This window comes from Hyperolius riggenbachi, chromosome 11 (genome assembly GCF_040937935.1).
Source record: "Hyperolius riggenbachi isolate aHypRig1 chromosome 11, aHypRig1.pri, whole genome shotgun sequence".
Taxonomy (NCBI): domain Eukaryota; kingdom Metazoa; phylum Chordata; class Amphibia; order Anura; family Hyperoliidae; genus Hyperolius; species Hyperolius riggenbachi.
This window is the reverse complement of record NC_090656.1, coordinates 140478246-140502734: the sequence shown is the minus strand read 5'-3', so window position 1 is coordinate 140502734 and position 24489 is coordinate 140478246. Positions and strand designations below refer to the sequence as shown.

At 41.1% G+C, this 24489-nt stretch overlaps 1 protein-coding gene across 2 annotated transcripts in view; it reads right to left on the bottom strand.

Moving 5' to 3' along the window:
* Positions 1 to 24489, bottom strand: part of GANAB (glucosidase II alpha subunit) — a 109544-nt gene that overhangs the window by 28257 nt on the left and 56798 nt on the right. For both annotated transcript variants that reach the window (XM_068261246.1, XM_068261247.1), the window contains 3 exons: positions 21229 to 21325; positions 15853 to 16033; positions 15612 to 15765 (listed from right to left, as the gene is read on the bottom strand). In XM_068261246.1, the coding sequence (XP_068117347.1) occupies positions 15612 to 15765; positions 15853 to 16033; positions 21229 to 21325 (432 nt within the window). The remainder of the gene's footprint in view (positions 1 to 15611; positions 15766 to 15852; positions 16034 to 21228; positions 21326 to 24489) is intronic.

The following is a 24489-nucleotide window of genomic DNA, read 5'->3' as shown; positions in this document are numbered from 1 at the left end:
TATTCATAGCCTACCCAGCTAGCCCGAACCTTCGGATGCCCTGAAGAGGTAAACAGAGGCGCCAACAGGATAAAAATTGTTAAAAACTAGGGAGGCAGTGGTGGACTTACCTCCCCTGAAGTTGACATAAAACTGTCAATTTTCAAACACATACAAATTTATTCACATACTCCAGAATATAATGCAATGTGTTTCGCAAGTATAATCCTGCTTCCTCAGGCAATAACCTGGGGAGAAACACCCAACCTGCGAGGAGCAGGATTGGTGAACACAAGCGAAACATCATTAACAAATACCCTCCCACATAGTATATCATGGCACTTCACCACTGAGCACAATAGTACTCCAGATTTATTTTGCATTACCATTATCGAAACCATACCACAAAACCCTTCAGATTCTCTTGATCTCCTTAACATGAGATGTTCTGGATACAGATACTAAAAACTTTGTCTCCAGATGGTCTTCGTGAACAATTAGAAAAAATTAATTGAACCAAAATTACACGCAGCTTTCTTTTAAACCCTGTCCTCTCTTTTTATCATGCTTTTGGCAGTTTTAAGTTTTTATAGCTGTACCAATTCCCTGTTATTGCTTTACGCATATTGAATAGACTGAACAGTTAACAGAGTATAGAGAAAATCACAGCAGAAACGTCTATATTGTAATAAGCAATACCAGATATCGTACGTAAATTGGGTAAAAATTACGATCTATTGTTGATGCTACACTACCGGTTTAAACTACAAAAAATGTACACCCTGCTTATACATATTAATTTCATGCGTTTATTTGTATATTATTATTATTTAGTATTTTATATAGCGCCGACATATTACGCAGCGCTGTACAGTGTGTATATATATATATATATATATATATATATATATATATATATATATATATATATATATATATATATATATATATATATATATATATATATATATATATATATATATATATATATATATATATATATATATATATATATATTGTCTTGTCACTAACTGTCCCTCAAAGGAGCTCACAATCCACTCCCTACCATTGCCATATGTCTATATTATGTAGTGTAAGTACTGTAGTCTAGGGCCAATTTTTTAGGGGGAGACAATTAACTTATCTGTATGTTTTTGGAATGTGGGAGGAAACCGGAGTGCCCGGAGGAAACCCACGCAGACACGGAGAGAACATACAAACTCTTTGCAGATAGTGCCCTGGCTGGGATTCGAACCAGGGACCCAGCGCTGCAAGGCGAGAGAGCTAACCACTACGCCACCGTGCTGCCCATGTCATTTTTATATCTAATAGATTTAATTATATTATCAGTAACATATTTCTTGTATTTTAAGCCATCTTATACATAATCAATTTTATTAATTTTGTATTTTTATTCTTATTCTATTTTCTTAGTCCATTCTTGATAATATTATATTGTATGAACAACTTATTATGCTAACCTTTATACCTCACTTATACAAGAATAGAACGGGCCACTGAACGGGCAGAGCCGAGATTTGAACCCTGGTCTTCTGTGTCAGAGCCCTTAACCATTACACTATCCAGACACCTTTAGGTCACACCAATACCCCCCCCCCCCTTTCACACGCACACTGATTGGTTGAGTGACATGCCCCCCTCTAGCCCACAGCCCGAATGGCCCACACTATCCTACAGTCCCCACCTCCCACAATTAACATAATTGGATAATCACACTTGCTGCTAGTATATAACAGAAGGTGTGCACAGACACCAGCACAGAGACGTCTAGAGTTGCCACGTGACGATACTGGTAAGTGAAGCCTTGCAAATTTTTTTTTATCTTTATCACCATCATGCTCCCTTCCTGCCTGACCATACACTTATGTGTTATTCTAACTCGCTCCTTCCCATTATAAACAAGTTAGCCCATACGCACTGGTTTTATAGTCCCCGTTGTGCCTTTTTTCCCCCCGTCGTTTGGCACCCAACCATCTAATTGACCCAGAAACTTTAGTACGGTACTTAGAACACACCAATTGTTATAGAAGATATTACCTTTTTTCCCCGCAATACCCGTTACGGATTCCCCCATCCATTTATTTCACATATATTCCACCCTTAGTACCCAGGGATAACTTCCAAGGTTTTTGCAAAAAATAAAATGTTATTTACATTATCTACAAAAATATAAACACTAGTCCGATGGCACTTTTTATGTCTCTGATTTTACAGATATAATCTCCTCCCCGTTATTGCCTGAGGAAACAGGATTATACCTGCGAAACGCGTTGCATTGTATTCTGGAGTATGTGAATAAATTTGTATGTGTTTGAAAATTGAGTTTTATGTCTGCTTTAGGGGAGGTAAGTCCACCACTGCCTCCCTGGAAATTGTAAAGTTTAACAATTTTTATCCTGTTGATGCCTCTGTTTACCTTATCTGCGATACCTGAGTCCACCCCGGGTTTGAGGGGTGCTATATACCCTTTATCTTCCGATCTACAGAGAGCGACATTTTAATCCTGAGTGGGGACAGGTCTAATCTCCCCACCTGCATTTACAAGGGTTGCCTATACGGTGACCCTGGTCTGTGAGTAATACTATTCACTTACTTTCATTTGCCTTTGATTATACATACTACACTATATCGGGCTCTCTGTTTCCCCTTTCTTCGGATGCCCAGGTGTAGTTAGCAGAACCCCTGGTTAAAGAACTCTTGAACTGAGAGGGACATTGAGGCTGCAATATTAAAATTTCCTTTTAAAACAATGCAGTCATAGACCCAAAACAAGCATGCAGATCAGATGCCTCTGAAATCTGACTGGATTAGCTACATGCTTATTTCAGGTGTGTGATTCAAACACTATTGCAGCCAAAGAGATCAGCAGGAAACTCCTGTTATGAATATGTAGAAAACAATTTTAACCACTTCAGGTTCCAGGGTTTTACTCCTTAAGGTTCCTGACAATTTTGGCATATTAGTTGTGTCGCTTTTCATACAGCAATAACTTTTTATTAACTATGCCATCAAAGTGATATATTGTTTTTTTCAGGACAGTCTAGACTTTTAGGGTACTATTTTTTTCAAGTATTTTATTTCAGGGACAATTTATGGAGAAAAACAATGTGTAAACAAAAAAAATTCTTTTTTTCAGGTTACCCATCCCTAACTTTTACATGACATGTGCCACAGTTTTAAAACACGTAAAATACATAATAATACTACATAATTTGGCTCATCCAGGTTAAAACGATACCATACATGCCATATTTCATCACTAGTCGGGTATGTAGTGTACCATTATCGCTAGGGAGCACTGTTTGGGGGTACCCCAGTACTGTATGGATGCATTGCTAGGCAACAACATTTCAATGCATCTATACAGCGTTGGGTCCCCAAGCTGTCGCCATAGTGATTGCATCCAAATAATATGGATTTGCACTCCCCAATCACACACGGTATATTATAGAATCATGATTGCACAAAGAGGAAAAGAAACCCTGGCATAAATCAACTGCACCACCATTAATCACAGAAAAAAAAGTTTTATTGAATGCTAAACACGTATACAAACATTTAAAACCAAAGAGTCCACAATACAATCATGTGGAAAGCATATAGAAAGTTTCAAATGCCTCACCTCCTAAGTACAATGATAAGCCCTAAATGCTGCTGTAAACAGCCATTTTGGTTCATATGGACCCAGAATGGACTGATAGCTGCCATTAAAGTGCTATTGGTTCAAACAAGTGCCAGAAATAAGAAAGTCAGTGCATAGTATCAAGAACAATATGCTCATGAGCATGTGAGCTAAATATAAAGTGCATAAGGAAATGGACAAGCTAGTGTGACCCAGGCAATACCAGTGTATATAGCGATACATGCATAGTCCAGGACAGGGTCTCCCGGTAGCGATGTAAAACAGCCAAGAGGTTGTGAGGGCGGAGGGAGGCACAGCATTGTACTTTGGAGGTGAGGCATTTGAGACTTTCTATAATTGTTTTCCACATGATTGTATTGTGGACTCTTTGGTTTTAAAATGTTTTTATATGTGTTCAGCATTCAATAAAACTTTTTTTTATAGTGATTGCATTCATTTGCTATGAACGGCAGCCATTACAGGTGTCCATGAATCTTAAAGGACCATTGCCGCAGAGTGGCTTCCTTGTTCCTCCTGGACGCATATATACGTCATCTCGCAATGCACGAGATTTGACGGAAGTTAGTGCTTGCTCTAGCACGAGCTTCCATTAATAAACAGAGCGGGGCTCCCTGATCAGCTTGCCATTTTTATTTAAAAAACAAAACAAAAAACACAACATTTCAATTAATATTAAAAAACAAAAACCAACAAGTAAGTTTCTTCCAGAGTAAAATGAGGCATAAATTACTTTTCTACTATGTTGCTGTCACAGTTAGTAGAAATCCAAAATTACTGACAGGTTTTGGGCTAGTCCATCTTCTCAGCATGGCCTTTGTTCTTTATAAAGACACTCCCTGAAAAAGATTTATAAAAAGATGCTGGCCAGACTCCTCACCATACACTTTTTGGAAATGTTGGACAGAGCAATGACATTCACCAAGTGCTGAAAATATAGAAATCCCCGAGAATCCCCCATGAGGAGATGGGCTAGTCCAAAACCTGTCGGTTCTGTCAGATTTCTACTACTTACTGTAAGTGACCGCAACATTGGAGAAAAGTAATGTATGGATAATTTTACTAATTACTATTCCCCCTCCAGGCCGCCATGGATAGTAGGGAAAGATGTAACTCTGCTGCCAGCGATCACTGGAGTTACATCTTTCCCTACTATCAATGGCGGCCTGGAGGGGGAATAGTAATTAACGCCACATAGCGGTTGCACCTGGCTAACGGAAAAGTACCAAATGCACTTATCTGTATAAGTTTACATATATTTTACATTTTAAGATTTTTGCGACAGTAGTCTTAAGGCCAAGTATAGGTGACACAAGGGGTTAAAACTGCAAACAATTTTTTTTTTATAATGTTAGACTGTCACTTTAAAAAATTTTCGCCATGTAATTTTATGTGAATGACTGCTGCTAGCAGCAATCATTCACAATGTGATTAGTGCACGAGTAGAGGCATGTGCACACGCGACGAGGGCATGCGTGCACAATTGCGGCTGATTTTAGTGCTGGACGTAAGTCTCATGTCCAAGGAACCTGCAATGTAGCCAATTTGGACATGAGACTTACTTCCAGGAAGAGGTTAAAGTTTGTAGAGGGACTACACTACATACTCACAACTTTTCATGCAGACCCCAACATTAGTTAGTGAACAACATAGTGGATAAGTGGTTAGCTACTTGTGTTGCTCTAGGGGTTCAGTTTACATTTTGATTAAAGACACTATCTGCATGGAGATTGTGTATGGTCCGCATGTTGAGTGGAAAAAAAACACCATTTTTTTTTTTGTAGATCGGACGTTACATTCTCTTATATGATCAAATTAATAAAAATCTTGTAAAAACTGGGTGATATTTGAGCAAAATATTTATTGGGAATTGACTGGGAATGCCTAGTCTGTATATACAGTAGCAAGAAAGTAAGTGAACCTTTAGGCTTCTTGCACACCAAGACGTTGCATTAGGTGCCACGTTAAGGTCGCATAACGTGCACCTAACACAATGTATGGTGCTGCAAGAGCCGACGGTAGAGTGAGCCGCGTTAGGCGGCTCGAGTCCTATAATGTCTCCCAGAGTGGCGCTGATTGGCCAGCGGGACCACGTGATGCGGAGCGAGACACTCCGCATCACGTGGTCCCGCCGGCCAATCAGCGCCCGCCAGTGCAGTGAATATTAAGTAGCCATGTGCGCGGCTACTGTAGCTGGCTCTCCCCGCCTCCTCTCCGCATGTGCAAACAGTCTAACGCGGCTATAGCCGCTCCAACGCCGTAGCATGCTGCACTTTGCACAGAACGTGCAGCGTTACATGTAACGCAACGTGGGCTGTGTGAACAGCCCACTTGTGTTACATTGCTGTGCGTTGGGGGAGCGTTACAGGCGCACTAACGTGCGCCTGTAACGTCTTGGTGTGTAAGCAGCCTTAGGCATTATATTGGTTTCTGCACAAAATTGGTCATAAAATGTGATCTGATCATCTTAGGCCACATACACACATCAGACCATAGTCTTTTGAAAATGAAAGATCACAGACCAATTTTACCCCCTTCCATGTAGTATTAGAGCCATACCTACACAGTCTTTTCTATGGAGCTGAACTCCCCATCAGAAAAAAATCTTTGCAAGATGCTGCACACACAGATGCTGTACAGACACAAAAGATCAGTATCTGCAAAAGATCTATTCCTGCCAAAGATCCGTTCCTGCAAATTGCATTCATAGTGTATGAGATCAGCAGATCATCATACACACCTTGTTTAACTGACATTCATCTGCAGATCAGACAATCATCTGCAGATCTGAAAATCCATCCTGGTGGATCTGATCTGCAGATGAATGTCTGTTAAACAAGGTGTGTATGATGATCTGCAGATATCATAGATTATGAATGCATTTTGCAGGAACGGATCTTTTGCAGGAACAGATCTTTTGCAGATACTGATCTTTTGAATGTCTACAGCATCTGTGTGTGCAGCATCTTGCAAAGATTTCTGTCTGATGGGGAGTTCAGCTCCATAGAATAGACTGTAGGTATGGCTCTCATACTACATGGAAGGGGGTAAAATTGGTCTGATCTTTCATTTTCAAAAGACTATGGTCTGATGTGTCTATGAGCCTTTAGTCACAACAATAGACAATCACAATTGAGTCTACTTAAACTTATACCGCACAAATGTTTCCATGTTTTTAACACCATGTGAACATTCACAGTGCAGGTGAAAAAAGTATTGAACCCCTAGACTAATGACATCTCCAAGAGCTAATTGGAGTGAGGTGCCAGCCAACTGGAGTCCGATCAATGAGGCCCAGTGCACACCGAGCGGTTTTTGGAGCGATCCACCGGCCACATCCTCCTATAAAAACGCTTGTCTAATGTATTGCAATGGGATGGTGCACACCGGCGGTTTGCGGTTTTTGCCAAGCCGCAAACGCACCTCCTGCTGCGTGTTTGCGGATTTCGGAAGCGTTTCGTCCTCAATGTAAAGTATAGGAAAAACGCAAACCGCTCTGAAAAACGCTACTTCAGAGCGGTTTGCCAGGCATTTTTGTTACAGTAGCTGTTCAGTAACAGCTTTTACTGTAACAATATGTGTAATCTGCTACACAAAAACGCACCCAAAACCGCTAGGTATGTTTAGAAAACCTCTCTAAACATACCTAGAATCGCTCTGAAATCAGCTCCCAAAACCGCTAGCGTATTGCGGATCTGCTAGCGGTTTTGGTGTGCACTGGGCCTGAGAGGAGATTCAGGGCTGTTGAGTCGGAGTCGAGGCAATTTTTGGGTACTTTGAGTTGGAGTCGGGAGAAAATGCATCGACTCCGACTCCGAATGAATTTAAACTGTGATTAAAATAGAATATGATAAAATGTTCTATTTCTCAGATAATGGTCATCATAATTTATATATACAGTAATTGCTGTGCTTAGTTAACAAAAATGAAATAAACCAATCAAAAAATAGTTACTGGTGCTGCTTCAATAAAGCAGTCCCTGTATTTTTAAAGGCAGATATACATATCTGATTGTGACTGTATATATGATGTGTACACAGGAATCTTTTATATACATTAAACAACATCTATGCTGTAAGAATAAAGCCTCCTAAAAATAGAGGTGGACTTGCCTTGCCGCACTTTCAAAAATATTTTTGGGCCTCTGTCCTTGTAACTATCAGATGGTGGTTTTCGCAGGATGAAACAAATCCGGCAGTGAATTTGGAGGCAGCGATATTAGGATCATATGAGCAACTTACTAACTTACCATATAGGGGCCTTAAACTAAATTCTCGAGTAACCCTAGCTATGATGACAACTTGAAAGGCATCAAGGGCAGCTAGAGCACCTCTGGCGAAACCGGGTAATATTTCTCCATTCACATTGCTGTGGGGAAACCCACAATTATCTCACTTTTCCACGATTCCTGATCCTGTCATATGGGCGCGCTATGGGTTAAAGAATATTGCACATATACAACACGATAACTTGTTATACATTTAATGAGCTCAAGGCCCAGTTTAACCTCCCAAACAATCACCTTTTCGCTACCTACAACTGCGCCATGCTCATAGATCACAATTTGGGTCACAACCTCCTACTCTCAAAACTGGTGATCTTGAACAACTGCTTTTGAGCAAAGACCTTCCTAAACCCATGTCAGCCATCTACAATGAGCTCCTAAGCTTAAACAGCTCTAGACTTGACAAGTGTTTTCAAAAATGGGTAAATGACATTCCTTCCCTAGACAGAGATGACTGGGATATTATATTAGAGGAGTTCCCCACATCGGTAATCTCAGCCTCTGACCAATTCAAACCAAATCTCTACAGAGTCTACTTGACGCCTGAGAGACTATATAGGATTAATAGCAACAACTCAGATAAATGCTGGAGATGTAATACAGAACTGGGCAATTTCATACATATATTTTGGACCTGTCTGCAAATCATCCCATTTTGGTGAGATTTACATACAATAATAAATACTTTATTACAATCTTCTTTACCTTTTGACATCAGTTTACTATTACTTGGGAGATTTGGTGAGACTAATATTTCTAAGAGCAAACACTCACTAATCAAAATCCTTTGCTTTCAAGCAAGAAAAGAAATACTGAAGTATTGGAAAAAAATATTGATACCAACTATTGGTACTTGGGCTAAAGCTGTTAATTTGATTCTTCCATTGCACAAAACTACTTACCTCAATAGACGCTGTCCCAAACAATATAATAAAGTATGGGGCATATGGGAGACTAGAATACCGGACCCCACGAGCACTAATTTCATGCAGATTCTTGATTAAATGATGGCTGCTGCCTTCTGGGGCTGGGAGGGGCAGGTGGAGCTCTGACTAACTCTTTCTTCCTTTCTTTACTGAGTCCTCTATACCACTGGACTCTATCAACTATCCTCTTTTTCTAGCACTATGATGAGATCAGGAGCTAAAAGTGCAATTGTGTACTTGTATAAAGATATATACCGTGACTTTTTATTTACCTTGAAATGCTGTTGTACACCTTGGGAATCCGCCGCACTACAGATCCTTATACTTATTGTGTTTCTGATATCACATAGTAAGGAAATGAGCAGCGCTACTTAAAAACAGACTAGTGCCTACCTGCAAAAGAGTGCAAGCCCCACTTGTGGGGTCGAATACACACCGAGCATACACATGACCTGTCTACCACTGGAGGATGTTGGTTTCCTGTAGTGCGCTACCATGCTATGCATATACATAGGTTAGGATTTAGTTAGTGTTAGGCCCCTCCCATGGAGGATTGACTTCTTCGCAGTGGGAGGGACGAGTACTTAATAGGTTGCATGCAAGCTGTTACAGGAAACCAACATCCTCCAGTGGTAGACAGGTCATGTGTATGCTCGGTGTGTATTCGACCCCACAAGTGGGGCTTGCACTCTTTTGCAGGTAGGTACTAGTCTGTTTTTAAGTAGCGCTGCTCATTTCCTTAATATGTACTAATTTAATTCGTTTTTGGTCAGCTGCTCCCACTTAACAGCCATGCTTTTGGTGTATATGCAGAGCTTCTGTTTGGGTTCAAGGTGCGTTTGTAGTTCCTGGGGGGGCTCAGCGCATCTCTGATTTGAGGCCATTCAGAGGCGGCCTGGTGTTGCGCTGATCCACCTTTTGCGCAAGTTTCTGATATCACGCAATGTATATTCAAATCATTATGTGCTACTTTTGTTTCTTCTGTTTTTTTTTTTTTTTTTTTTAAATTTCAATCAATTTTAACTGTTAAAAAAATAAAAAATGAATAAAGCCTGATGTGTAGCTGTGTCACTAATAGAGATGGTCAATAAAATGGAAATAATTCTGCGTTGATGCTGGTTTATGCAAATGTATGCACTCCCTTTGCTCACAAAATCAAATAATATGTTAAAATACGGTTTAGTGACTACGAATTAAAGGGTACCTGAGACGAATGAAAATAAGTTTTATACATACCTGGGGCTTCCTCCAGCCCCCTTCAGGGTAATCCAGTCGCTGTCGTCCTTCGCCACCTGGATCGTCTGCAACGAGTCCCGTTAATTCAGCCAGTCAGCGCAGTCCGCCTGCGTGGTGCTCCCACAGCCAGGAACATTCTGCACCTGCGCAATAATGCTGCATAGGTGTAGTACACTCCCAGCGGCAGAGTGTGTGCTTGCGCACTACGCCCGACTGGCTCAAGTACCTGGACCCATAGCAGAAGATCCAGGTGAGGGAGGAGGACAGCAAGGGACTGATTAGCCTGAAGGGGGCTGGAGGAAGCCCCAGGCATGTATAAAACTTTAATTTTATCTGTCTCAGGTTTACTTTGTTACGCAGTAGTACTATACTCTACATATGCACTCTCCACAGAGCTGCAGGGAATCCACTGAGAATGTTGTGCACATTGAACACAGGTGTTGTCTATCACCCATTCACAGTTTCAGATTGTACATGAATAAGGAGCCTTTTAGAGCTCCGATACGCGTCAGCCTTTTTGTGTGTCTACTGATGTGCTAATAAAGGAAGATATTTTTACACCCACCCTTCTTTTTGCCTGTATGCCTCGAGACCTGTGATCCCTGCTCCCTTGGGATGTATAGCGGTGGTAGCAGCTTTTCCACTCTCCTCACGACTAGTTTTAGTCTATGACTAAAAGTATTAGAGGCAGAAGATCTGCCAGCTAGCCAGGTAACTGGTACTGTTTAAAGGGGAATAAATATGGCAGCCTCCATATCCCTCTCACTTCAGTTGTATTTTAAAATTCCTAAGCGTTTGCAGTGGAGATGCATTTCATATTACATACACTCACCTAAAGGATTATTAGGAACACCATACTAATACGTTGTTTGATCCCCCCTTTCACCTTCAGAACTGCCTTAATTCTATGTGGCATTGATTCAACAAGATGCTGAAAGCATTCTTTAGAAGTATTGGCCCATATTGATAGGATAGCATCTTGCAGTTGATGGAGATTTGTGGGATGCACATCCAGGGCACGAAGCTCCCATTCCATCACATCCCAAAGATGCTCTATTGGGTTGAGATCTGGTGACTGTGAAGGCCATTTTAGTACAGTGAACTCATAGCCATGTTCAAGAACCAATCTGAAATGATTCTAGCTTTGTGACATGGTGCATTATCCTGCTGGAAGTAGCCATCAGAGGATGGGTACATGGTGGTCATGAAGGGATGGACATGGTCAGAAACCATGCTCAGGTAGCCCGTGGCATTTAAACGATGCCCAATTGGCACTAAAGGGCCTAAAGTGTGCCAAGATAACATCCCCACACCATAACACCACCACCACCACCAGCCTGCACAGTGGTAACAAGACATGATGGATCCATGTTCTCATTCTGTTTACGCCAAATTCTGACTGTCGAGACTCATCAGACCAGGCAACATTTTTCCAGTCTTCAACTGTCCAATTTTGGTGAGCGCGTGCAAATTGTAGCCTCTCTTTCCTATTTGTAGTAGAGATGAGTGGTACCCGGTGGGGTCTTCTGCTGTTGTAGTCCATCCGCCTCAAGGTTGTGTGTGTTGTGGCTTCACAAATGCTTTGCTGCATGCCTCGGATGTAACGAGTGGTTATTTCAGTCAACGTTGCTCTTCTATCAGCTTGAATCAGTCGGCCCATTCTTCTCTGACTTCTAGCATCAACAAGGCATTTTCGCCCACAGGACTGCAGCATACTGGATGTTTTTTCCCTTTTCACACCATTCTTTGTAAACCCTAGAAATGGTTGTGCGTGAAAATCCCAGTAACTGAGCAGATTGTGAAATACTCAGACTGGCCCGTCTGGCACCAACAACCATGCCACGCTCAAAATTGCTTAAATCACCTTTCTTTCCCATTCTGACATTCAGTTTGGAGTTCAGGAAATTGTCTTGGCCAGGACCACACCCCTAAATGCATTGAAACAACTGCCATGTGATTGGTTGATTAGATATTAGCATTACTGACAAATTGAACAGTTGTTCCTAATAATCCTTTAGGTGAGTGTACTTTCAACAAAATTGTAATATGCAAATTAGAGAAGTCTGAGTCGGTGGAATCCTAACCCAAGGAGTCAGAGTCGGTGGATTTTTGTACCAACTCCACAGCCCTGAGGAGATTGCAGGTGATGGTTACAGCTGCCCTGCCCTATAAAAAACACAGCAGTTTTGAGTTTTTTTTGCCCAAGAATGATGCCTTGTTTTGCCTGATATGAATGATGCCTTGCACAAAAGAGCTCTCAGAAGACCTATAATTAAGAATTGTTGACTTGCATAAAGCTGGAAAGGGTTATACAAATATCTCCAAAAGCCTTGCAGTTCATCAGTCCACGGTTAGACAAATTGTCTATGAATGGAAAAAGTTCAAGCACTGCTGCTACTCTCCATAGGAGTGGCCATTCTGTAAAGATGACTGCAAGAGATCAGCGTAGAATGCTCAATGAGGTGAAGAGTAATCCTAGAATGTCAGCTAAAGACTTACAAAAGTCTCTGGCATATGGTAAAATCCATGTTAGCGAATGTACGATAAGTACAACTAAACAAGAATGGAGTTCATGGGAGGATACCACAGAGGTAGCCACTGCTGTCCAAAAAGCAATGCTGCACGTTTAAAAGAGTACCTGGATGTTCCACAGCAGTACTGGCAAAATATTCTGTGGACAGATGAAACCAAAGTTGAGTTGTTTGGAAGAAACACAAAACACAGTTTTGTGTTTCTTCCAAACAACTCAACTTTGGTTTCATCTGTCCACAGAATATTTTGCCAGTACTGCTGTGGAACATCCAGGTACTCTTTTAAACGTGCAGCATTGCTTTTTGGACAGCAGTGGCTACCTCTGTGGTATCCTCCCATGAACTCCATTCTTGTTTAGTTGTACTTATCGTACATTCGCTAACATGGATGGATTTTAGCACAGCACAACATCAAAAACTCATCCCAACTATGAAGTATGGTGGTAAGGCCATCATGGCTTGGGGCTGCTTTGCTGCGTCAGGGCCTGGAAGGACTGCTATCATCAAGGAAAAGAAAAGGGGGGGGGGGGGGGGGGGAGTTCCAAAAATTAATCAAGAAATTGCCATCAGTCCACCAGTTGAAGCTCAGCGGAAGAGGGGTGTTGCAAAAGGCCCAGTCAGATTCCTGACTTCAACCGAATGAGATGCTGTGGCATGACCTCAAGAAAGCAATTTACACCAGACATCCCAAGAATATTGCTGAACTGAAACAGTTCTGTAAAGAGGAATGGTCAAGAATAACTCCTGACCATTGTGCACGTCTGCTACTACAGGAAACGTTTGGTTGAAGTAATTGCTACCAAAAGGTTCAACCAGTTATTAAATCCAAAGGTTCACATACTTTTTATACTTGCACTGTGAATGTTTACATGGTGTGTTCAATAAAAACATTTAATTATTTGCGTGGTATTAGTTTAAGCAGACTGTCTATTGTTGTGACTTAGATGAAGATCAGATCACATTTTACGACCAATTTGTGCAGAAATCCATATAATTCAAAAGGGTACACAAACTTATCCTTGCTACTGTATTGTACAGGCAATTTTGGCAGGAAGTGTACAATAGATAGCACAAAGCTAGCAGAGCAATCATTTACAAGATTTCTGTTGAAATATGTATTTATATAGCGCCGACCTATTATGCAGCGCTGTACAAAGTGTATTCTCTGGTCACTAACTGTCCCTCAGAGGGGCTCACAATCTAGTTCCAAGTGTTTCATATTTACGGGTGCAATGTGGTAGAACATAGGCCTGAACGATTTTAGGAAGAAATTGAATTGAACGATTTCTATCCAAAATCGCGATTTTGATTCGATTCACGATTTTTTCAATTCATGTTTTGGTCCCCCCTCCTTGTGCTCTACCCTGTTCCCACCATTTATCTTAATAAATTTGAGTGATGTGACTGGCCGTGCAGTGATGTGACATATTCATTGCACGGCCACGGAGACAGTGTAAGGAGGTGGGGTCGGTCTGTGATGTTGCTGGCAGGGGGCCGGCTGAACACTGTGGATTGACTGACCCTGTCCTGTAATGTATGAGGGTGGCGGGGGCGGAGCCTAGTGGTGGCGGGGTGTTGCTGGCCTGGGTGAATTAACACATCTGTGTGTGGAGTGGACACAGGAGCTGCGCAGGGCATATATAAGGGCGCCGGCAGAGCCTGCAGTGTGGTGTCATGTGCGGAGACGCACATCGCTTATGAGGGCAGCTTATGAGGGGGCGGACCCATTCAGCAGCACTTCACCGCTCCGGCTCCAGGCACAGATTCAGCCAATCACTCGTCTTCACGCGTATGATGCGGCAGGCGGAGGCACACGGACCAGCACAGCGGGTGCAGAGCGCCTGGAAACCGCAGGTACTGACGATCCCTAGATAGTCTTAGCAGCAATCGCGGTTTCGGTTTAAAACCGCTGAACCGTTCAGCCCTAGTAGAACAGGTTAACTAGAAATGTTGAAGGTATTGTTTATCTGATCTCACACATTGTATAATGGATACCAAGCTCCAGAGTGGGTCCAACCAAGTGCTCAGATTTCCTATGAGCACTTACCACACAGGGCAACAAGCACTCATTATTGGGCTTGGTTCCTCCCCCATTGTACTGAAGCATTATGGCTTTCCTTCTGTTGGAAGTGAGGACCTGTAGTGACGTAGATAAGGGCTCCAGTGCACAATTTACACTGTGCCCCCCCCAAGCACTCTATACACAATTCATACCAAAACCTACCAAGGATAACCACAATATCAAAGGTGCAAGGAGGAGATAGGGAACAGTTAATGATTACTACTATTCAAAGCTTCTATAAAATGGATCATTGCCAGCACAGGACCAAGGGCTCTGGTGCGGTCACGACCTATGCATTCCCTTTAGCTACACCACTAATGACCTGGAAAGCTAATTCCAAACAGAGAGGGTAGGTGCCCAATCACTAGTATAGGCATTCCAGAGGGGATATGCAAGTGTAAAAAGTTTAATTGTAAAGTGTGTGCACAAGACTGCTACTCTTCTTTCTCCCACAACACAATCTGTGCTCGGTTAATGAAGCATGAAGGAGTAGAGGCTTACCTTTATCAGCACTTAAAAATCAAACTTCACAATCAGTTAAAAGTATGTTACGTATCAACTGTTTTACGAATGTCTAATTTTAAAAACACACTTTCACTACATAAAGAAAGTAGTAAGCCTCCCATGACAGTGCATCTGACAGCGTGGTTACAGAACATCAAGGGAAATGGTAATGTGACATTAGAACACACTATCCATCAGCAAATGATGTACATCACTCAGTCGCAGCCCAATGCAGCAAGCAATGCATCACCTTGCTGCACTCAAGATTCCAACAGAAACCATGTTTATGCTCCAATAGCCATGAACCAGGTGAAAAGAATAAGGCTAGCCAAACGCTTTGCTATTCGCATGAGTTAAATAATTGTCTGCACTTAATACTTGCGATTGTTGTAGTTGCATGAGGCCTGCGGAGGAAAAGTATGAATACCTGTAAGACTGGCATACTGCTTAAACACAGCTGTTGGGGAAGGTCCTAGCAGAAGGAAGAAATCAATAATTCCACTCTCTGACATCCAGCGCACATCTGTCTGAGGAGTTTCTCCACCGCCTTGCATATACTGCAACATCTTCCCAAAGAGAGTCTGCAACAAAAAGGTAAGCTTACGAAATACCCAAATGACTTAGGTTACAACATTTTTAATTCTTTCTTTTTGGCAACATTTACTTACCTTCCCTGCTGTATTGGAGCTGATATCAACCCAGGTTTCAGCAGCATTGAGCCAGAAGATACCCAAAGTACGGTGAATATTGTGAGCTAGTAGTAATGGCACAGCACCATATAAAGCCATTGTGTTATACAACTCATACTGAAAGACATCCAAATTATACAAGCGATATGGATCTGTACTCCTGAGGGAAACGCAAGAAAAAAAAAATGGTTGAACAATCTATTCCACGTAACAGTTATTTAAGTTTTTAGGGCCGGTTCACATGGGCTTCAGTGGCGTCCCGTCGCGATTGGTGTTTTTCGTCCCCGGAGGAGAACACGAAGACATGGAGGTACATGCAGTGTCTAGGGTCGCCTGGAACTACGGAGAAAATAGAGATCTGCACACCGCGTTCGCGAGAAACACCAGTAAACGATACACGCTAGGCATGAAAGATAAATCGAATTTAAATCGAAATCGCGATCACCAAGATCACAATTTTGGAATCGTCAAAGCGGCAATTATCGCAATCCCATCATTACCACATGGGAAAGTTTGAAGAAGTGGCTTCAAACTTCCCCAAAGTCCCAGCACGTGCAAAGGGGGCACAAAGAGAGACAGGGGGACAGAGAGGGAACAAACAGGCAAAGAAGGGGAACAAATCTTGATTTGAAGGAAATCGTGAATCAAATCGAAATCGCAATTTCGGACAGAAACCGCTCAATTCAATTTTTTCCTAAAATCGTTGGACATACTTTCCGCAGGAGTCCAATGCTGTCCGTCCTCTATCACCGTCTGCCAGCTCTTGTGCTTGGCAAAACTCTGGGTTCCTGTATGTCACATGACATACAGGAAGTATTCCGTGCATTAGAGCCTGCAGGAGGCAAAGTGGATAGACGGCCATCGCTGGACTCGTGCTTGAACCTATGTCCAGAACTGATGCAGCTTGGGGGATAGAGGAGGCACAGAGAGACACAGAGAGAAATAGAGCGGGCACAGAGACACAAAGGGGGCAAGAGAGAGACCCAGAGGCAAAGGGGGCACAAAGAGAGACAGGGGACAGAGAGGGAACAAACAGGCAAAGAAGGGGAACAAATCTTGATTTGAAGGAAATCGTGAATCAAATCGAAATCGCAATTTCGGACAGAAATCGCTCAATTCAATTTTTTCCTAAAATCGTTCAGGCCTAATACACGCCACCCGATACAAATGCTCCCATTCACTTGAATGGGAGCATTTCACAATGAAACCCAGACCAGCCCTTAAAGTTCATAAAAAGTAACAATTTCAATCCCTACATCAAGTTAATCTTTTTATACCTCACTGCATTAGTAGAGGGTTTCTTGCAGATTTTTATAGCTGTACACTGAACATGAAAGGTTTAATTTTGCCATGGGGCACCAAAAATTTGCATATGAGGGAGAGGGAGTTGCTACATACATGATCTATTTTTCACATAAAGTACATTTATAAAACTTGCCATATATATGAGGGCATTTCATGTATTTTTTAATAGTTACGGTCATATCTTTTGTCTACATGATTAATAACATTCTGTACATTTGATTATAAACCTGCTTGTGTTTGTGATCAATTAGGTCATATCCCTCCTTTAGTATTATCTCTCAGTTTTGTTTATAAATCTATAAGATGTGTAAGACCTATTTTTGTTGAGATTTAATCAATTTAAAAATGTTTAACCAATGCCATGATATTTGTATCAAAAATATGTTTAATATAGCTATCCTGTTTGGTGTTTGTATTCCACCCAAGCTTCTCTTATACACACTTGAGTGTTTCTGATCCATCCCAGGAATGCATCTGTTGGCTGCAATTGGGCATTCAGGAGAGTTGCTTCAAAAGATCTCAGCATACACACAGTGCTCTATAGCATGCATTGCAGACAGATGTAGTCTGCTTCTACTCTAGTCAAGGATGGTGAAACAAAAATTGTATTGTGTGGCTGACAGTTGCTTGTTTGGGCAAGTAATCAGGAGTTTATGTTAGTAAATGGCTAGGTTATTATTCTGGTATACCTGAAGAACTGAAAACCACCTTGTTAATATTACAAATGGCACCAATAAACACTCAACTGTTGGGAATAAGTCACATGGTAGAAGGATCTGTGCATTTATAGCAGTGCGTGCAACTTAAATGTCCAATGACAAACGTAGGAAGTGGTTGATATCACACCATCAAAACAAGAAAATACCCAGTATTTAGACATAATTAATGTTGTGCATCGGACTGTGCTATTTAACTAGTAGGTGCTGCAGAAAACAACTGTATTTAGACAAATAAAGGTTGTACAGATGCTTGCACAGAGATATTCTGTAAAAGCCATAGATGCTTCTAACTAGTTCTCATCCGAGGGAACGGCTCATGGTGACCACATGGTTGCATTTTTTCCAAAGGCCAGATAGGCCAGGGCCAGATTCTTTTGAATGTTCGATTTACCATGAATTTGGGCATGCAGCATCAGGCTTTCTGCTGAATGATGAGTCTATACATTGTGACTCTCTTTCAGTAATTGACCTCAGTGTTTTTCATGTTTTCATGCACTGCAGTGCCAGTAATGCGGACACATTTGTTCAGTGACTATGGATAACAAGCACATCACTGCTTTGTTGAACTCCAGGAGCTTAGTTACTGTAGTTAAGGCTAATGAGATTGCCCCTGTGGACTTCTCAGCAAAATAAATAAATAAAAAGAAGATACTGTAGTCAGTATAAAAGGTGACACTAGAGCGGCATTGTGAGCTTTACATGGGTACTTAGCATTGTGAATTACGTGGTGGGAGGCCTACCCAACTTTACCCACAATGCAATCATTGAGAAAAGCTTTACTGAATTTTTGGAACTCTGAAACTGGCTGGATAGTGTAATGGTTAAGGGCTCTGCCTGTGACACAGGAGACCTGGGTTCAAATCTCAGCTCTGCCTGTTCATCTAACCAGTAGGAGACCTTGGGCAATTCTCCCTAACAATGCTACTGCCTATAGAGCGCGTCCTAGTTGCTGCAGCTCTGGTGCTTTGAGTCCACCAGAAGAAAAGCGCAAAATAAATGTCTGTCCAGACTTTGTTCCAGTATGTGACTGAAGAGGGCAAGTCTGTACCCTTAACTAAATAGAAAATTTGGTTTCACTAATTTTCCTTTCTCTGTTCTGACAGAAGAATGAAAGAAGTTGCTAGAAAAACATAGAGCCAATGAGAGTAGTCAACATCAGTCTCAGCAGAGGACTACTCAAAGTATGGTAATCTTAACGCACATAAAGAGGTCTTTGTATTTTTGCTTGGTAGCTGACATTAACCAAAGCTGGGGAAAAAAGAAGGTGTAATCAACGACCCTGTTACCAGCTGCAAGCAAGCCAGAACTATTTGTATTGCATTGACAATCTCTATTTGCCTACAGAGTAGGAGAGCTTCCCAGCCTGCGTTGTGGATGTGTGTTAATTTTCACCGAAACTTTTACAGAAACAGCATAGTGGCATGGTTCAAATCTGGGTCAGAACACTAACTGCATGGTGTTTATATTTTCTCCCCATGTTTGTGTGGTTATTCTTCAGGTCTCTCCCACGCCTCCCTCACCCCTAAGAAAAAAAACAAACTTTTACTAGTAGTAAAACTTAGACTAGTAGTCTTCCTAAAAAAAAAAAACTGGCCTTGAAGACGCATACACGTGCACAAATTGTGTTGCTCGCCTAGATCAAATTGAATCTTGTTGGTGACGCTGCAGGGCCCCAATGTTGTACAGGTGCATCGCAACACACCAACCTAAGAGCAGCTTCCACAGGTGGGTTAAGGAGTAGAGCAGTGGATGGACACATGCCAGATCATAAAGTGATCTCAGGAGACACCTGTGCCAATGCTAGATTCTCGCATCAGATTGGCAATCTCAACCAAGAACAGTCTAGTGGTCCCCCTTCCTCCCCTCTTTAGTTCCCTGGTGTCTAGTGCCCTCCCCCAACCACCTATACAGTTCTCTGGTGTCAAGTGGCCCTCCTCTATCCAGTTTCCTAGTGTCTAGTGATCCTCTCCCCAGCCCATATATAGATCCATGTTTAGTATTCCTCCCTACCCCGTACAGTTCCCTTGTATCTAGTGGCCACCTCCCTCCCCTAAACAGTTCCCTGGTGTCTAGTGCTTTCCCCTCCCTCCCCCATATGGCTTCCCTGGTGATCTAGGGCTTCACTTTCAATATAGCTTCCCTGGTGGTCTAGAGTAGGACAAACATAATGCAAAGTGAGGAAAACACTTGCGGGTCATATTTGATGGTTCTGAGGGTCAGATTTTGAGGTGTAGGTCCTAAACCAGCCCCTTCCCAATTCTAGAGCATCAACAAGATAGGCTTCGATCCCAATCATGACGAGCCTGGCATAAAGTGGAAAACACAATTCTCGTCGTGTTCAGGGCAGACGTGTTTAGTCTGGAAAAAAATGAAGCAGGTTGGGATTTTTTTTCCCACAAGTGAACCCCATTTTTAACAATAGGATCTGCTTCCTGCGTTTCTCAGAGCTGCAGAAAATGTACCATAAGGGAACATTTTTGCAGAAAGGGTGAAACGAGCCTTGGGCAGCTGTGAAAAGGTGATACCTTGATTCAGTCACTAAGATTTTTGTCTTGGTGGCTTCTCTTTTCTCCAGACTGGAGGTGTTGTAAGGAACCTGCGGGAGTGTGAGAGTCTGTGGCGTACTGAAAGGGAATGATAGCAATAGGTGCGTTGGGATCCTTCTAAATGAAATCTAAGACCTGCTAGAGATACACAAGTCAAAAGAAGATTTCAAATTACTACAGTCTCGCAGTGGTTAATGGCTTTTTTGAAAACACTACATTAAACAGCAACAAAGGCTTACAATTTACAGCAAATGGTCCAGATTATGTAGCTTTACAAAAAAAAAAAAAAAAAATAAAAATAAATTTATATATATATATATATATATATATATATATATATATATATATATATATATATATATATATATATATATATATATATATATATATATATATATATATATATATATATATATATATATATACATATATATATACATACACATATATACACATATACGTACATACATATATACATACATATATACATACATATATATATACATACATACATACATACATACACACACACACACAAAACATATTCCGCAGCGCTTTACAAAGCGCAATAAGGGGAACATAGATACAACAAAAAAAATGTACAGCAGAGTCCCAAGCAGCACCAATATTGTGACAAAAACAGTAAACATTAGAAGGATGACCCTGCCCTTGGGAGCTTACAATCTAAAGGGTAGTGGGGGACACAATAGGTAGGGGGGTGGAGAGATAGATATAGATAGAGCTATAGCGGCTGCACACAAAACAATGGAATTTGAAGGACTCACTCTGTTGTCCGTAGTCTTAGGTTATCTGCATGTTCTGGAATTCCATATACATGTTCAAAACCCGGAAGAGAGAAGTCAAGACCCACTGATGAAGGACCTACAGAAATTGTACAAAAAAATGGCTCTATACAATTTTCACTACAATGGTGGAACACCAACCAATACTACATTTTACTTTTTTTGGGAAAGAATGGGGTATGGTTAGAAACAATTACACATTTGTATTACTGTCAGAATTCTGTTTCAGGAGATCTTTCCTTTCTTCACTCACCTAAAAAGTTGTAGGAAAACAGGTGACTTGGGATTCTCATGATGCAGATTACTAAAAATTCTGTATGCAAATTTTAGCAGCTCAAAAATGCACTAGTCGCATTTCATCTTGGCAGGATTTGAATGGTCCATTTTCAAGATGCATACATTAGCATACATAATTTTGCATACATAATAATAATAATGATATTAATGCATACATAAATTTTGTTCAATCCTGCATCAAGTTGAGGTTATTTGTATCTCATTGACAAATCCTACAGAGAAGAACCACCACAAAACCAATTTGGGCACTGTGGGAAAGGCTGAAAACATGTAACATTTATTGCAATCATTCGATCATAGTTAGGTGGCAGAAAATAGGCATGAAGTGAAATTTCAGGTGACAAACTATTAAAGAGAATCTGAAGTGAAAATAAACTTATGAAATAATGAATTGTATGTGTAGTACAGCTAAGAAATAGAACATTAGTAGCACAGATATTAGTCTCATATTGTTTCCAGTACAGGAAGAGTTAAGAAATTGACTAATTTAGTCAGAGAGCAATGCTTTTTCTGAAGCACTTATGCATATAAGAAAAAATGAAACAACTTCACATAATTTACGGCAAAGAAGTTCAAAGGGTCATTAAAGAGTAACTGTCAGGCTGCAAAAGCTAATTTAAACCTCTATTATCCTATGTTAAACAGTTTAGAAGGAAGCCAAAAAGGCAATACTGAAGTTAAAAATCTCTCTTACTTTGATTTTTGCTGAACAGCAAGCCTCTATATTCCCAAGCTCCTAAGGAGGCCGGCAGGACACATAACAGATACAGTACTGCAAAGCATTCTGGGGCTGCTTCTCCCAATGCACTACCTTGGCACTCCTCTTCATTTCCCTATCCCGCCCTAAGGCTGCTTTCACAGTGAGACGTTACAGGCTCATGTTACAGCAGCTTGCAACTTGCAGCCCAGCTCACAGCACTAAAAAAATCAATGTGCTGTTCACAGGGCACATGTTCCGTTAGAGTATACTGCAGGAGTCTGCTTTTGTTCCTAGCCACATGGCTAATTAATATTCACTGCACAGTAGTGTTGTCTGGATCATGAACCATTAGGATCTTTGATCCGGATCTTTTTTGAGAGTCGAATCATCAGGAAGCAGGGTAAGTGAGGATATTACATCACAATTGGCTTCATAGCAGACAGTCAAACATGGAACCTGCCATGAGCTGTCAGGAGCATCAATCTCTGCAAATACTATATAAAAATTCTGTGAAATCCAAACGTGGACAGTGAAATGCATATGTAATGTAAGTACAGCCAATATTTAGCTACTGATATACAGTGATGTGAATAACTATTTGCCCCGTTCCTGATGTCTTATTCTTTTGCATTTTTGTCACAGCTAAATGTTTCTGCTCATCAAAAACTGTTAACTATTAGTCAAAGATAACATAATTGAACACAAAATGCAGTTTTAAATGATGGTTTTTATTATTTAGTGAGAAGAAAAACCTCAAAACCTACATGGCCCTGTGTGAAAAAGAAATTGCCCCTAAACCTAATAACTGGTTGGGCCACCCTTATTAGCAGCAATAACTGCAATCAAGCGTTTGCGATAACTTGCAACAAGTCTTTTACAGCCCTCTGGAGGAATTTTGGCCCACTCATCTTTGCAGAATTGTTGTAATTCAGCTTTATTTGAGGGTTTTCTAGCATGAACCACCTTTTTAAGGTCATGCCACAACATCTCAATAGGATTCAGGTCAGGACTTTGACTAGGCCACTCCAAAGTCTTCATTTTGTTTCTCTTCAGCCATTCAGAGGTGGATTTGCTGGTGTGTTTTGTGTCATTGTCCTGCTGCAGCACCCAAGATCGCTTCAGCTTGAGTTGACGAACAGATGGCCGGACATTCTCCTTCAGGATTTTTTGGTAGACAGTAGAATTCATGGTTCCATCTATCACAGTAAGCTTTCCAGGTCCTGAAGCAGCAAAACAACCCCAGACCATCACACTACCACCACCATATTTTACTGTTGGTAGAATGTTCTTTTGCTGAAATGCTGTGTTACTTCTACGCCAGATGTAACGGGCACGCACCTTCCAAAAAGTTCAACTTTTGTCTCGTCGGTCCACAAGGTATTTTCTCAAAAGTCTTGGCAATCATTGAAATGTTTTTTAGCAAAATTGAGACGAGACTTAATGTTCTTTTTGCTTAAAAGTGGTTTGCGCCTTGGATATCTGTCATGCAGGCCGTTTTTGCCCAGTCTCTTTCTTATGGTGGAGTCGTGAACACTGACCCTTAATTGAGGCAAGTGAGGCCTGCAGTTCTTTAGATGTTGTCCTAGGGTCTTTTGTGGCCTCTCGGATGAGTTTTCTCTGCGCTCTTGGGGTAATTTTGGTCGGCCAGCCAGTCCTGGGAAGGTTCATCAGTGTTCCATGTTTTTGCCATTTGTGGATAATGGCTCTCACTGTGGTTCGCTGGAGTCCCAAAGCTTTAGAAATGGCTTTATAACCTTTACCAGACTGATAGATCTCAATTACTTTTTTTCTGATTTGTATTTGTTCCTGAATTTCTTTGGATCTTGGCATGATGTCTAGCTTTTGAGGTGCTTTTGGTCTACTTCTCTGTGTCAGATAGCTCCTATTTAAGTGATTTCTTGATTGAAACAGGTGTGGCCGTTATCAGGAATGGGTGTGACTACAGAAATTGAACTCAGGTGTGATAAACCACAGTTAAGTTATTTTTTAACAAGGGAGGCAATCACTTTTTCACACAGGGCCATGTAGATGGAGTTTTTTTTCTCACTAAATAATAAAAACCATCATTTAAAACTGCATTTTGTGTTCAATTATGTTATCTTTGACTAATAGCTAACGGTTTTTGATGAGCAGAAACATTTAAGTGTGGCAAATATGCAAAATAATAAGTCAGGAAGGCGGCAAATAGTTTTTCACATCACTGTATGTGTTTTTTTTCTCTGAGACCCTACACCTAACAGCTCCTC